The sequence below is a fragment of the Erinaceus europaeus genome, chromosome 1 (genome assembly GCF_950295315.1).
Source record: "Erinaceus europaeus chromosome 1, mEriEur2.1, whole genome shotgun sequence".
Taxonomy (NCBI): Eukaryota; Metazoa; Chordata; class Mammalia; order Eulipotyphla; family Erinaceidae; genus Erinaceus; species Erinaceus europaeus.
This window is the reverse complement of record NC_080162.1, coordinates 168,370,646-168,387,087: the sequence shown is the minus strand read 5'-3', so window position 1 is coordinate 168,387,087 and position 16,442 is coordinate 168,370,646. Positions and strand designations below refer to the sequence as shown.

The following is a 16,442-nucleotide window of genomic DNA, read 5'->3' as shown; positions in this document are numbered from 1 at the left end:
TATACTATCATTTATTTCAGTAAAAAGGAACTATCTGCTTTACTGTGAATGTGAAAGCATTTACTTTATATATAGTGATAAGTTAAATGAAGCTGGTTTTACTTAATCTTGAACTTTTTGATTATCATAAAAACACAAATAAGTTCAACGGTGCAGTATCTGTATATAACTATACATTTCCTCTGGCATACTTGAAATAATCTTTGAATTTTATATTTCACCTAATATAATGCATGTCCTATGTAAATAGATATCATACTTTAGTATTTAGCATGTAATGACAAAAATCTATATGTTCAGTACAGGCACAATCATAGCAGTAGTTAGACGATCCATATTTTTTATCCGTGCTTGATTAAAACAGAGGATCTGGACCATGAAGTTATGGAGGGATTATCGTACAGAAAAAAAATATGTAGAATTTATAGGGTTTATTATTATCCATTGTTTCAGGCAGATACTGGGGATCTTGGAGCATATCCCAGTGGATAAAGGTAACTCTTTATAAAGATTTATATCCTATTTGTCTCTTGAAGCTTGTACCAATGACCAAAGATTTTATTCTACATCTTACTTATGCTTTATTATTTCTTCACTCTGAACATTATTTTTAGTCTGTAATGTATTAAGTTCTTCTATAAATAAATAGGCTTATGAGAATTTAAAACTTAAAAAAAATTTAAGTTATTTTGTATAGAGACAGAAATGGAGAGGCCAGATAGGGAGAAAGGCAAGAGACACCTGCAGTACTGCTTCACTGTTCATGAAGCTTCCTCCTTGCAGATGGGGACCGGGGGGCATGAACCAGGTCTCTGTGCATGGGAATATGTGTGCTTAACAGGTGCATCACCAGTTGGCCCTTGAAAGTAAACCTTTTTTGTTTTTTTCCACTGGGTCTTGGTGCAGGCAGTATGAATCCACTGCACCCAGTGACTATTTTTTTTTAAAATTATTTGATAGGACAGAGAGAAATTAAGAGGGGTGGGGAAGATAAGGAGAGAGAAAGATAGATACCTGCAGACCTGCTTCACTGCTAGTTAAGCATCCCTACTGCAGGTGCCTAGTGGGGCTTGAACCTGGGTCCTCGTAAGGGCTCTTATGCATAGTACTATGTGTGCTTACACAGGTGCGCCACTGCCCAGCCCATCAAGGTAAAGTTTTTAATGAAAACTTTGCCATAGTTTTAAGTGTTTATATTTAATTGAGAATTAAGAATAGTTAGTTGGTGATCAGATATTTTCATTTCCTGCTGGATCAAAAGGTTTTTGACATTTTATGGTTACGTCTCATGTTTTGCTCATATTTTTGTGCCAGGCTGAGCTTCACTGATGGGAGACAGATGACCAGGGACTCATGGCTGAGTGGTACGCAGATCAGTCTTTATTCATGCTGAATGCAGCACAATCTAAGCCAAGCTAAACTAAACTAAACTAAACTAAAAACACAATCCTATATATACTTGCTAAGTAGGGCGGAAACAGGATGTGACGTAGAGAGGGTGGAGCGAAAAGTGACTGGTGCAAATCAGGGTGTACTAAAAGAGGGGGTGGAGCAAAAAGACATCATGAACCAGTGGGGATTAAGCCAATGCCCTGCAGGCAGGGTGGTGCTTAGTTAACAGTGGTTATGTAAATAGAATACAGCGTTAAGCAGGGGGGATTAAACCAAATGAAACAGAAGGGGTTTTTAGAAGCAGAATTAGAAGCATACCAACATTTTTGGGGTCTTCTCTATTCATTTTTATTCTTAAAACTGGTCAGATTTAGTCAACTAGTAATGCATTACTACAGATAAGTCTGAACAAACAATGTAAAATAACTGGCTACCTCTTTCAAACACAGCAAGTTCCTTCAGCACTTGGTCTGCCTTTCAAATTATTATAGTCAGCTAATATATCAAATATTTTTATACTGAACAAAAATGATATTTTTGTCTTTTTTGCCAATGTGTTTTGTTCCCAAATCAACATATTATAGGTATGATTATGATATTATGGAGTTTTTCTTTTCTTTTTTTAACAGAGCACTGATCAGCTTTATTTTAGGGTTGTGTGGGTGACTGAACCTGGAACCTCAGAACCTCAGGCATGAGAGTCTCTTTGCTTATCCATTATGCTATCTACCTGTGCCCTGCAATTTTTGTATACAAATATTTATTATTGCATCTTAAATATTCATTTTAAAATAATTTACACAAAGAGACACATTTTTCAGACTATTTTCAAAAATCTTTTTATAATCTTTATTTATTTGATGAAGATAGCCGAAAATAGAAAGAGGATGGGAAAATAGAGAGGGACAGAGACAGAGACACTTGAAGTATTGCTTCAACGTTCACAAAACTTTCACCCTGTGGGAACCAGGGGCTCAAACCTGGGTCCTTACAGACTATAATGTGTGCACTCAACCAGGTGTGCCACCACCCAGCCCCAGACTATTTTTAATAATCTACCAAACTAGTGTTTTGGCCTCTTCTTATAATACACAATACAATGTAATTTTTATTAACTTCCAGTTGTATGCACACACAAATGTAAGCTCACAAAATGGAACAAAAGATATTGTGTCTATTAAATGGGATACTCTCAGAAAACCTGCATATTTGAGTGTCCAAATTCACTTTCTCCTACTTAGCAGATCTTTACAATAGTTTTCCAAAATATATTTTTCATACACATTTGGTCTTTATCCATTAGTCCTATGACTCATAGATCCCCAAAGTTTCCATCTTTCATAAGTGTTGAGGGTTATAAAAGAGGTGTCATTCTATTAATAATAAAGTGACATTCAGAAAATTTCAGACAGGGGAACCAGTTGCCCATGGAGCCAAAGTACATGATCAATCAGAGTTTTGAAACTTCTAACCCCACTTCCTGATCTCGGAGTCAAAGAGAAGACCTGAAGTTTGTATCTACATCTGTTTAATTAATTAATCAAACATACGTACGCAATGAAATATACATGGTTGGGAGAGCTTTCAGGTTAAATGGGGAGAAAGATACCCTTTCTCTAGATATTGTCCTATGTATCTTTCATCTAATCATTTTGAGTTATAGCTTTTTGTAATAAACTTGTAATCCAAGTAAACTATGTCTTTTGAGTCCTGTGATCCATCTAGAAAATTATTTCAGCCGATGAGTGAGTCCTGGATACTTCTGATTAATAGCCAGTCAGTCAGGAATATGAGTAACAATTTGCACTTTCAACTGGCATCAAAAGCACAAGGAGAAGGTGCTTCAGGCCTCCAGCTGGTAGACAGTTGGTCAGAAGCACAGAAGCTTTAGAAGGTATCTAAAAAATGGGGCTGGAAGTCTTGTGTGACTAAACCCTTAACCTGTTGACAGCTATTTCCTGGTAGGTAGTTGTTGTAATTTAACTTAATAAGGGGTTAGTGAGGGCTGCTGAGGTGTGTGAAAAGATTCACAGCAGGGAGCTGGGAACTGGTTTAAATAACACAAGGTTTGTTAGGGTGAAACAGGTAAAAGGCAAAATAAGCACTTATTATCAAGGGTTAAGAGTATGCTAGGTCCATAAAGTCTGAGTATAGTTATCAAAAGTTTAGTTCCATAAGATAAACAATTATCAGCTCTGGTAAAGGTTGCTCATGGCTGTAGAGGGGTCTCAAAGTTTACCGGCTGGCAGTCACACGTGTTCAGTTCCCAGGAGAAGCAGCCATGGCAGATACCAGGGCACACCTCCGTGCTTCTGACCAGAAGAAGAAGCAGCCAAAGAGCCCAACCTGCTCCAAGTGCTTTTTACCTTCCCTTCTCTGTGTGTCCTGCCTCAGGGTGAGGCCATTTGTATGCTAGTAGTCCCAAACTCCTGCAGGGGTCACAACAGGTAGTGCCAGAATTGAATTGGAACATTGAACACATGTTTGGCAAATACATCCCTACACTGAAATTGGTACTGAAACCCTTATAGCAGATAACTTTAAGCATCCCTTATATAAAAAGGATAAATAAATCAAACATTGAAGAATAGGGTCTTGGAGATTAGTTTGTGTTTTTGTGTTTATACCATGCTTCTTCAATCTGCAATTATTTTTTTAGGCCTGTTCACAGGACGAGACGTGAACATGTTTTTGTTTGGAAGATGCTGAAAACGATTCCAGAATTAACCTCTCAACTAAATGATGAATATCTGAAAACACTTAGTGAGAATCTTTTTTCTGAAACTTGGATTAAAGGCAGCACAGGTAATGATCTAATATAGGGGAATTTTCAAGATAAAATGTATGTCACTATCCTGAATTCTCTATCAGAATTACACTTACAATGTGAAAACATATATGCTCTGTGGATATATCTCATTTGTAAAGTTTTAAGTAGTGGAATGAATAACACTTCACACTTTACTACTTACATTTGAAGAGACATACTAGAGTTTCTCCACTTTAAACAATACTTCAGAGACATCAAACTCACTGAAACAAATTACTGGATTCAATCACTAATGTCTGAGATGGGTTTTAATTTGCATTTTCAAGTAATTCCAGATGATGATACTTGTCTGGTAGCCACCTTTTCAGATGCGAAGCACAGACTGTGAAGTGTTCTGCAAATGTTTTCTTTATATTTGATGATTTCTAGTCTAATGTCCATGTCTTTGATTTATTTGGAGTTGACTTTTGTGCTTGGTGTTATGCTCTGGCCCATGTTTCCTTAGTTTGCACATTTCAAATCAATTTCCCCAAAACCATTTGTTGAAAAAACTCTTCTTTCTCCATTTAATGTTGTGGTTCCCACTGTCAAAATTTAGTTGCCCCTAGGTGTGAAAGCTTATTCCTGGGGCTTCAATTCTATTCCATTGTTCTTTGTGTTCATTTTTGTTCCAGTAACCAGTCAGTTTTATTACAATTACCCTCTAGTATAATTTGAAGTTAGGATGTATGATTCCTTCACTCTTGTTCTTTATTTTCTTAAGATTACTTTGGTGATCCCAGTCATTTTCTGGTTTCAGATAAACTTTTGTAGCTTTTGTTCTATTCTCTTGAAGAAATTTGGTGGGACCTTGATAAAAATCACATTAAATCTTTCTAGGAATCTGGGTAGAATGGTTGTTTAGATAATGTCTTACATTCCGTGAACATGGGATATCGTTCCATTTCCTTACATATCTAGTACCTTAAATAATGACTTTTTTTTTTGTTTTTTGATGTATAAGATGTTTACCTATACTAAGTTTATTCCTAGATGCTTGACTGTTTTTGCAAACTACTGACTGATATAAATATTTAATAGCTCTCTGGCATTGGTTTTAATAATTAAAAGAGCTAGCAGTCTTACTGATTACTTATCAAGTCTACATACTGACTAATGGGTTGGGTGTGGTAAAACCTCTTCAAACATTTTAGTTTCCTAATTTTAATTTATAAATCATTTACTAAGGATATATTCCATGCATTAATATAAATCTTTTAGATTTTAATTTGGAAGAGAGAAAAAAAAGATAAATATATGCACTCAATCATATTTATTTATGTCGACAGAGTCCAAATATTTTTTGTTTTTATCTTATTGTGTACCTATTAGAAAAGATGAATTGAATGTATTTAATAAATTTGTGCTATAGGTTCAGAAATATCACTTGATTATTCCTCACAATAGCAAATAAAAGTAGATATTATTACTATTAACAGATGGAGACCTTGAGGGACAAAATATCATAGGACTATTTTTTTTACTATAACTGAATTTCACTATACTTTATTTTTGATATTAACACCAATCTTTGTCCATTGTGCCACTATTTTAATAAAGTGGTTTCTAAATATCATGACATTTGAACTCAACTAGAATTTTAGAGAATATGTGTCTACTGAAAAATTGAAAAATTAACATCTTTCAAATACTTCAATGCTTTACTCTCATAATTGATTTTATTTAATACAAATTAAACTGAAAAGTTAAATCATAGAAGACTGCTGAAAACAAAATTTGAGGGGGAAGAAAAGGAAATAGTCAATCTTAGACTGTTATTTAGCTAGAATATAGCAATCAAAATTACTTTATCATAAATCCATGAAATCATATTTAAAAATGAAAGCAAACTATTTAAATGTAATTGCAGGTGAGGAGCTTTACCAAAAACTCTGGTGTGAAATAAAATTATTTTTGATGTTTTTGTAATAACTTACACAACTAACTACTAAAATTGAAGTTTCATTCTTTTAGAGTATCAACCTTTATGTGATAAATTATATTAAATAAGGAACTAAAATTCATATTTCAGTATAGCATAGTTTCAAACATTCACAAAAACGTCAAAGTCTATGTTTGTACCTACCTGTGTCAAAATCCTTCTCTTGAGTTTTAAAGCCAGCTCAGATCTGTTTCACTGTGAAAGCAGTCCACTTGTTAAATATCTGACCTTTGTAGATCTTTTTGTTCTTGCAGCTTAAAAAACAAACCCAACTGGGTGTCCTTCTTTCTCTTCTTTCTTTATTCATGCACTCTCCCCCCCTGCGGTTGAAGTATTCCCCCTAGTATCCCCTCATCACTAGGTTACTGACTTTAAGTCAATTCAACACAAATGTTTCTACCTTATTCTCCCTTTTCTGGTCATGGGATCTTTGGAGCTTCCTTATTTCAGTAGCTTCCTAATTACTCACACAATTTCTCTGTCTCCTTTCTTTTTTAAAAATTTTTTATTTATAAAAAGGAAACACTGACAAAAACCGTAAAATAAATAAGAGGGGTGCAATACCACACAATTCCTACCACGAGTACTCTGTATCCTACCCCCTCCCCTGATAGCTTTCCTATTCTTTGTCCCTCTGGGAGTATCGACACAGGGTCATTACTGGATGCGGAAGGAGGAAGGTCTGGCTTCTGTAACTGCTTCCCCGCTGCACATGGGGGTTGGTAGGTCAATCCATACTCCCAGTCTACCTCTCTTTTTCCCTAGTGGGGTGGGGCTCTGGAGAATTTGGGCTCCAGGACACATTGGTAGGGTCTTCTGCCCCAGGCAGACCAGTTGGCATCATGTTAGCATCTGGAACTTGGTGGCTGAAAAGAGAGTTAACATATAAAGCCTAACACATTGTTGACTAATCATGAACCTAAAGGCTGGAATAGTTCAGATGAAGAGTTGGGGGGGGGTGTCTCTGTTTTGTAGATAGTCAGTAGTCCTATTAGTTATATTCCAAAGGGCTCATGACTATACTAGTTTTTTTTTTGTTTGTTTTTTTATTCTGAGCCTGACATCTGCTTTGCAGGTGGATCCAAGTTATTGTCTGGGGAAATGGTGTCATGACTGGAAAAAGGACAGGAAAAAGGATCAGGGAAGAGAGTGGCTTCCAAATATGGGAAAGGTGTATAAATACTGTTGACTGTAAGCCCCATCAATTTGATCTGATCTGGGGCCCGTATTCAGCTTAGGAGTCTATGTGACCTCTGTATCCTAATCTTTAGAAAATGGTTTTGAAACTTCTCAGATATTAAACATAATGCTACCATTTGACCTAATCTTTCTACTCCTGGACATATAACAGAGAACTGAAAAGATATTCATTTAAAACATAATGCAAATGTTGTAGCTTTACCAACAGTAGCACCCAAATGACATAGTCCAAAATCTATCAATAGATGAGAGGATTTTTATTTTAAAAGTGATATATCTTTGTTATTTGGCAATAAAGAGAAATTAGGCCCTTGTATATGCTTCAGTCTGAATAAACCTTGAAAATTCATGCTAAATCTAGACAATCTATGATTTCATCACTATGAAATGGTTTGAATAAGCAGATACATAGAGAAAAGTACTGGAGATTACCATGGATTTAGGAAAGTAGAACATGAGGTAACTGCTAATGTAGTGAACTTCTTTAGGGCTGAGATCAATGTATTCTAACATTAGGTTGTAATTTTACAAAACATACGAAACAAGGGCTTTCATGGAGTTTGAACTTTATTGCAAAAATCCCTTTAAAAATTAAGATAAAGAACTGAGGAGATAGCATAGTGGTTATATAAGAGCCTTTCATGCTTGAGGCTTCAAGATTCTAGGTTTAATCCCCAGCGACACTATAAGCCATAGTTGAAAAGTACTTTGGTATAAATAAATATATGTAAAGTTATATGAGTACAGTTAACTATGATCTATTTTTGTGTACAATACAGTGGTATTTAGTGCATTTAAAATGTTGGACAATTTCAGACGTGATTTTCAAGACATTTTAGAACCCTAAAATAAAATATTATATAATCCAACAGTCATTTTCCTTTAGCCTGTATTTTATTTTATTTATAAAAAAGAAACATTGACAAAACCATAGGATAAGAGGGGTACAACTCCACACAATTCCCACTGTCAGAACTCTGCATCTCATCTCCCCTTATAGCTTTTCTGTTCTTTATCCCTCTGGGAGTATGGACCCAAGGTCATTGTGGGATGCAAAAGGTGGAAGGTCTGGCTTCAGTAATTGCTTTCCCGCTGCACATGTGCTTTGGTAGGTGGATCCATACTCCCAGCCTATCTCTTTATTCCCTAGTGGGGTGGGGCTCTGGGGAAGCGGGGCTCCAGGACACATTGGTGGGGTTCTCTGTCTGGGGAAGTCTGGTTGGCATCATGCTAGCATCTAGAATCTGATGGCTGAAAAGAGAGTTAACATATAAAGCCAAATAAGTTGTCGACTAATAATCATGAACCTAAATAGCCTGTGTTCTGTCTTTGTAAATATACCTATTTTGGACTTTTTAAGTATGGAATCACTTAATATGTGGCCTTTTGCATTGCCTATATTCACTTACCATATTTTTGTGTTCATTCACTATGTATCATATAATCAAATTATTTCCTTTCTGTGAATGAGTAATATTGTATCATTTGTATAAATTATTTTTATAGTACTTTACAGAAAACAATTTGAGACACTAAGAGATTGATATTATTTATGTACATAATCTCCTTGATATCCCAGTAATTATAAATCAAAATCTTTAGAACAAATCAGTTTAACTTTAAAATATAAATAATGAAGTGAATTTCCTGAGAAAACAGATTTGTAAAATAATGGCTTAGATAAAATTAAGTAAGTTTTAAAAATCAGTATGTTCAAAGACTTCAATATGTCAGTGTGCACTGAGTATTTCCTGTGGGACATTGCATAACTGCTTCTAAATCATAATTTTTCACCATGCTTTTATTTCTTAGGAGCAAATATGTGAAACATACTTAGGGGATGCTGTCACAGAAAAAAAAGAAATTATTGATATTTTCATTACCTTTTCTCTAATATCTTATATTGGAGGAACAATATTTCATGATGTTTAAATTCCTTTTACTATCATCAATCATTACATGAAGGGTAGACTCTTAACTGTGCAGAATGAACTTCACTGTCCCCTTCTAGTGTTTCAAGACTGATGTTATTCACAAGTGAATAGTAGAGCCAAGCTTTTGAATGTGAAATAAATCTTGCTTTCTTTTACCCTTTGCTTCATCTTTAAGCCAACAAGCCTTTACTAGAGTAAAATATAACATACATTTGTGAAACTTCTTTATTGGGAAATCTAGGATGACTAGGCTTTCTATGATCATGGATCATAGATATCAAAACCATTGCTTTCATGATCTTTTCCCATGTGACTACTTCTACATGGTAATGCTATTGTCTGTTAAAAAAAAAGAAAAGATTCTTCAGAAGAATGATACTTGATATCCTATATCCTTTCTGTAGCATTGGTCTGAATTTAATTATACTATGAAGTTTGATCTCTATCTGCAGAGTATATTATGATATTCTATAAAAGTGATAGGGGGGCGGGCAGTGGCACACCCAGTTAAGTGCACATAGTACCAAGAGCAAGGAACCACACAATGATCCAGTTTCAAGCCCCTGGCTCTGCACCTGCAGGGAGGGTGCTTCACAAATGGAAAAGCAAGTTTGTAGGGGTGTATGTTTCTCTGTCACTCTCTGTCTTCCTCTTCTCTCCTGGTTTCTCTCTGTCCTATCCAATAATAATAATTAAAAAAATAGAAAAAATGGCCACTGGGAGTAGTGGAATCGTCTTGCTGGCATGAAGTCCCAGCAATAACCCTGGAGACAAAAATAAATAAATAGCAATAACAACAATAACAACAACAACAAGGGAGAAAATGGGGAAAATGGCCTCTAGGATCAGTGGGTTCGTATCGCCTGCACTGAGCCCCAGCGATAACCCTGGAGGCAAAAGTAAATACATACATACATACATACATACAAACCTCAATTCTAGAGAAAATTAAACCCAATAAATATAGTGAAGCTCATGTGTATTAACTAAAGTGAAACAATGACAATGTAAAAAGAGTTACAAACAAGTTCATTCATGAGCAGACAAGAACACAAGTGCAGCCTACTGACAGTATTTATAAGACACTACCAATTAGTTCAAAATACTTTGCAACTTCAGAAATACTCAAAATGTGAAACAGAGGGTGGCATTACCAAGAAGGTAACATAGATCATTCTTAATTTCACTGCTTCTCACATACCAAACAACTAGTCAAGAATATGACACCACCTAGATTATGAGGTATGTGGCTGAAGCATCCATGACCTCAAAAGCCAGTTTGAGAAGGGTAAGAAAAGCATAATGGGGGGTCAAGCAGTGGCACAGTGGGTTAAGCGCATGTGGAGCAAAGCACAAGGACCAGCGTAAGGATCCCGGTTCGAGCCCCCGGCTCCCCACCTGCAGGGGAGTCGCTTCACAGGTGGTGAAGCAGGTCTGCAGGTGTCTATCGTTCTCTCCCCCTCTCTGTCTTCCTCTCCTCTCTCCATTTCTCTCTGTCCTGTCCAACAATGAACAACATCAACAACGGCAATAATAATAACCACAACGAGGCTACAACAACAAGGGCAACAAAAGGGGAAAAAAATGGCCGCCTCCAGGAGCGGTGGATTCATGGTGCAGGCACTGAGCCCAGTAATAACACTGGAAAAAAAAAAAGAAAAGCATAATGATCATGGGTCCATGCTCCCAGAGGGATAAAGAATAGGAAAGCTTTCAAGGGAGGGCATGGGATGTGAATATCAGGAGGTGGGAATTGTGTGGAATTATCCTCTTCACAGGCAGTGAAGCTGGTCTGCAGGTTTCTCTTTCTCTCCCCCTTTCTGTCTTCCCCTCTTCTCGATTTCTCTCTGTCCTATCCAACAACAACGACAGCAATAATAACAATGATAACCAGGGCAACAAAAGGGAAAAAATAGCCTCCAGGAGCAGTGGATTCATAGTGCAGGCACAGAGTTCCAGCAGTAACCCTGGAGGCAAAGAAAAAAACAAACAAAACAAAACACCACTACCAACAAAAAACACCTCACAGCATTTGAATTAACTTCTCCAGTCCTACAGAGTCATTAAGATAATTGAGAAATGTAGAGAGAATACCTAGTTTTGATGTACTGCTGCTTTAATTCTTACAAATGAATACAGCTGCTATGCCTACAGACACACAGTTTAATACTGGGAATCAACAGATGACAGATTGTGGAAAGTTACAATATAGAGCAGGAGAAATATTGGAAAGTATCTCTTTTTCCTAGTAATAACTATTCTTCCTCTCTACAATCCTTTAATTTCTGTGAATGATCTTCATCATATCCAGAGAAATGAAAAGTGAAAGTGAATAGTAGGTATGTAAAATAGGCAAAAATCTCATTTTTGAGGGGAAGTAAACATTTATTACAGCTCGGGGTCTTTTTCTATTTCTTCTCATAATATCTTACGTATATTAAGCAAATGCTGGGGCAGGTGTAGATAGCATAATGGTTATGCAAAGAAACTGAGGCTCCAAAGTCCTAGGTTCAATCCCCAGCACCAAAATAAGCCAGAGACTGAGTAGTGTTCTGGTAAAAAAAAATAATAATAATAATGCTACTATGCCTCTTTGTTAAATTTGTCAGTTTCATGATAGAATTGATCACCATAAATGTCAGAAATGGATACTCCAAATGTGTCTTATTCTTTTTAATTGAGTAAATTGTCAATGCCGAAGTGTAACATTAAGTAAGCATTCTTATAAAGATGAAGCAAGTGTAATCTGTGTTGTGGTCATATCTATATCAAAGCATGGGAAATAAAATCTAATGCACACATTTTTGGTCTTTGTTTTGTTTTAGTGGATGCAAATGATGGATTGTATGTGATACTGAAAGGCCAAGCTCGACTTAAAATTCAGAGAGGTAAAAAAGTCACTGAAGAAGGCAAATTAACAACCTCCTCTCCCCAGCCCGAGAACGTACACAGCCATATTTTCAGTGAAGACTTTGAAAATTCTACCATTTCTGAAAGTGACCCAATAGTAAGGAATATTTTTTCCATAAGCAACAAATTATCGTCATTGTCAAATATTATCTATTCTAGACATTTAAAGCCTAATATCCTCAATCATGCAATAGCTATGACAAGACATCCTTTAAAACCAAAAAAATTTAACATTAGATTTTGAAATTTGTTTTAAAAGTTTCTGTAAGCAATGCCTTCAGCAGCCTGCTTTCCTCCATCAGGAGTTGCACATATATTTGATATATTGGAATGGTTAATGTGGGAATGTCATTAAAAGAAGAAAGAGAAGTTCGATGAACACTGAGGGGTCATGCTAGTTGAGAAAAAAGGAGGCAAAGATAATGGAGGATCATCTTAAAACAAATTAAGATCATGTGCATATCCTGTTTATTTCCTGAACAACGCTAACCATCATAGTCTCAAAGAGTAGAGTCAGTTCAGTTGATATTATAGAGGAGCTGCAGACTACATTTGTGTCCTGCCCAGGTTTTGTGACCTTTTGCAGTGGTCTTGATGGCATCTCTTTTAAGAGTACATGTAATGGAATCACACCGAGAAAGATAACTTTAGAAATACGGGCAACATACTGAGATCATATGTTTCAGGTTCTTCATTGCTCACAATATTGCTCAACACAATATTGTGTTCGTAAGATCACATACTTGATCACTGCATTCGAGGAGATTTTCTAAAGCACTGAGAACAATGCCTACCACATTGTGAGAGCTTAATTTCACCTGTTACTCTTTTTAATAGTGTGAGGCAAATGTGATAACCACTACACTATGGAAACAACATTAATAGTGTTTCTGTTTTTTTATACTGCTCCTCTACTGATTTTACCTTGAGGTTCTCATTTTTGTCATTGCCTTGTAATTAGCATATAGTCCTCTTTGCTAATTTTCTATACTGCTACCAAAATTTTATTGAACAGAAAGCAAATGTTACTATCTTACTCTTTGGCATAAAATGCTTATATGTAATTGCTAGTCTCTTGAAGGGCGAACGGAAAAAGAGAATTTAATGTTCATTTCTAGAATTTGAGACTGAAAATTTATGGGGCCTGATGTCCTTTTTGGATTTGGGAAAACTATTTGAGGAGCATGTGGGGTAGAGCAGGTCAAATTTTACTTTGGAATGATAGGTTTGAGATTTTAAGATGGCCTGGATCTTAATATATTATATATTTATTTGTTTTTGATAGAAAAGGAGAAGCATGTGTATTGCACCAAAGCAAAGGACTCTTGGGAGGGAAGGGAAGGAGAATAGGAAGAAAACATTGGGGTCTGTTAATAATGAAATTGTATACATATGTCAGTGATTGCAGTGTAAAGTATTAACCCCCTTAATTAAAAAAAAAAAAAGAAAGAGAGAAGGAAAGACGGACCAAAACATAAAAGCTTCCTTTATCACCAGCCCTGTTTTATGTATCATTACTGTTGATATCAGTAGATGTCAGCTTTAATTTCCTAATATTAGTCAATTGTAAGAAAATACTATAATTTATTCATTATTCTGTTTATAGACATCTGAGTTATTTCATGGTCCAGGAGATGGTACAGTAGACATCTGAGTTATTTCTAAATAAATGAACATTCACTGTAATGATTCTTATAGAAAATGCTTTTTTATAGATCCATACCGTATATATTTATTTATTTTTATTAATTGATTTAATAATGATAAGACTGTAGGATAAGAGGGTTAATTAGTCAACAGCTTGTTTGGCTTTATACGTTAACTTTCTTTTCAGCCACCAGGTTCCAGATGCTAGAATTATGCCAAACAGACTTGCCTGGACAGACAACCCCAACAATATGTCCTGGAGCTCCGATTCCCCAGAACCCTACCCCACAAGGGAAAGAGAGAGGCAGACTGGGAGTATAGATTGACCTGTCAACGCCCATGTTCAGCAAGAAAGCAATTACAGAAGCCAGACCTTCCACCTTCTGCATCCCACAATAACCTTAGGTCCATACTCCGAAAGGGTTAAAGAATAGGAAAGCTATCAAGGGAGGGGATGGGATACAGAGTTCTGGTGGTGGGAATTGTGTGGAGTTGTACCCCTCTTATCCTATGCCTTTGTCATTGTTTCCTTTTCATAAGTAAATAATACAAAAGAAGGGTACAATTCCACACAATCTCCACCACCAGAGTTCCGTGTACCATCCCTTCTATTGGAAGCATTCTTATTCTATATTCCTCTGGGAATATGGACCCAGAATTGCTTCTTCACTGGACCTGGCCACTGGCAGGTCAGTCCATACTCCCAGCTTATTTTATTTTTTCCCTAATGGGACAGGGCTCTGGAAAGGTGCAGTTCTAGGATTCATTGGTGAGGTCACCTGCTCAAAAAAGTCAGGTTGGCTTCATGGTAACATCTGCAACTTGGTGGCTAAAAAGCATTAAGATATGAAACAGAACAAATTGTTTAATAATCAGGAAGCTAAAGGTAAGAATATAGCATATGAGATTTGGGGGGTCTCCATTTTGGAAAGTGCTAGTAACTATTTTAGGTATATTCCAAGAGGCCCCTGACTTTACTAATTTTTGTCTGAGTTCGACAGCTAACATGCAGGTAGGCTAAAGGTATTGGGGAGATGGTGTCATAGTTGGAAAAAGGACTAGAAAGCTGAATCAGGGAAGAGAATAGCTCCCAAATATTGGAAAAGATTATAGATACCATTAAATATAAATCCCTTTGATTTGATCAGGGACCCATATTCAGCACAGAAGCCTATGTAACTTCTGCATCCCTATAGGTCTGAGCTCAAATTTTATGGTCATAGCTAGAAATAGTCTAGGCTGCACTTATTTCAGGACCAGACTTCCTTGAGTGGCAGAGTATGCTGACCCAGCCTCCCTTCGGAGAGAAAGGCAGTCCCTACCACTTTTGCTTCATATTGAAAGCAAGGTCCTATAGAGGCCTACAGGAGGGTCCACGATGCTGTTCCTGATGCACATAACCAGCAGTGGTAGAGGGAGGGATCTACACAGATCTTTGGTGGTAGGAATGGTATTAAAATATACCCCTATTAAAATATAGTCTTATAAATCAATAAATAAATCAATATGAAAGGGGAAAATAGATTGAATTGATGCATAGACTCCAGTTCTGAGTATATATTCCTTCAATCTAAGCACTTAAGGTTTCATATTGGTAACCTGATTGAGTTTTAACAGTGGGATTAAATTGTTAATACATTTCTAATAATAATTTTTCATTGAAATATTAAATCAGCTATGGTCTTAGATCAGGGAGACCAGAAGCAACCAATCTTATAATTATTTGTAAGTAGCATTAGATGACATAAATGTTGGTAAGGTCTTGCATGGTATAGTAAATCCTAACCATGGGATTTTCAAAGTAAACCAGATTTCCATATAACTTGGTTATAACAATAACTATCTGTTGCTTTCTTAAACACTAAGACAGCAGATTATTTCTCCATTCTCTATGAAACCTATATTTCTCTCAGTCCTGAAACCTCTGGAACATGCCTCATTTAAAAAATCTCTTTACTTTTAATTTCTTTAATGTTTTACAGTCTACAGTAAATACAATAGTTTGTACATGCATAATATTTCCCAGTTTTCCACTTAACAATACAACCCCCACTAGGTCCTCTGCCATCTTGTTCCTTTACATTTCTTTTGATCTACACCATTTGATACTGCATCTACTGATCTCAACCAAATCAATGCAGCCAGTACCACCTTGACATGTGTCACTTTGGGCTGTGTCCAGAGATGCCAGGTGTGGGATGGCAACCCTTCAATTCCATTCCTCTGGTGAGACATTGGCTAGCTCATAGGATTCCTTAATTCCTTTTCAGGGTGGCACACTTCCTAACAAAGCTTCAGAACATAGATATAGACCAGGGCCCATGAATAGAGCGCATGTGCACATGTATCCATAAGTTAGGGGGAAATATATACCTTAAAGATACACAATAGTTTGCAGTGACTCAATAAGTGTAACAAACAAGTAGAAAGACCTAAAAAAATGAAGTGCTTAATCAAATAGTTTCTATGTAGACCTAGACCTAAAAAAAACAAACATAAAGTACTTAATCAAATAGTTTCTATTTAGACCTAGATACTCTTCTTTTTTTTTAAATTTTTTATTTAAGAAAGGATAAATTAACAAAATCATAGGGTAGGAGGGGTACAA

At 36.2% G+C, this 16,442-nt stretch overlaps 1 protein-coding gene across 2 annotated transcripts in view; it reads left to right on the top strand.

The window, feature by feature from the left end:
- CNBD1 (cyclic nucleotide binding domain containing 1) overlaps positions 1–16,442 on the top strand; it is a 258,856-nt gene that overhangs the window by 107,695 nt on the left and 134,719 nt on the right. For both annotated transcript variants that reach the window (XM_060199270.1, XM_060199274.1), the window contains exons 5-6: positions 4,052–4,197; positions 12,103–12,284. In XM_060199270.1, the coding sequence (XP_060055253.1) occupies positions 4,052–4,197; positions 12,103–12,284 (328 nt within the window). The remainder of the gene's footprint in view (positions 1–4,051; positions 4,198–12,102; positions 12,285–16,442) is intronic.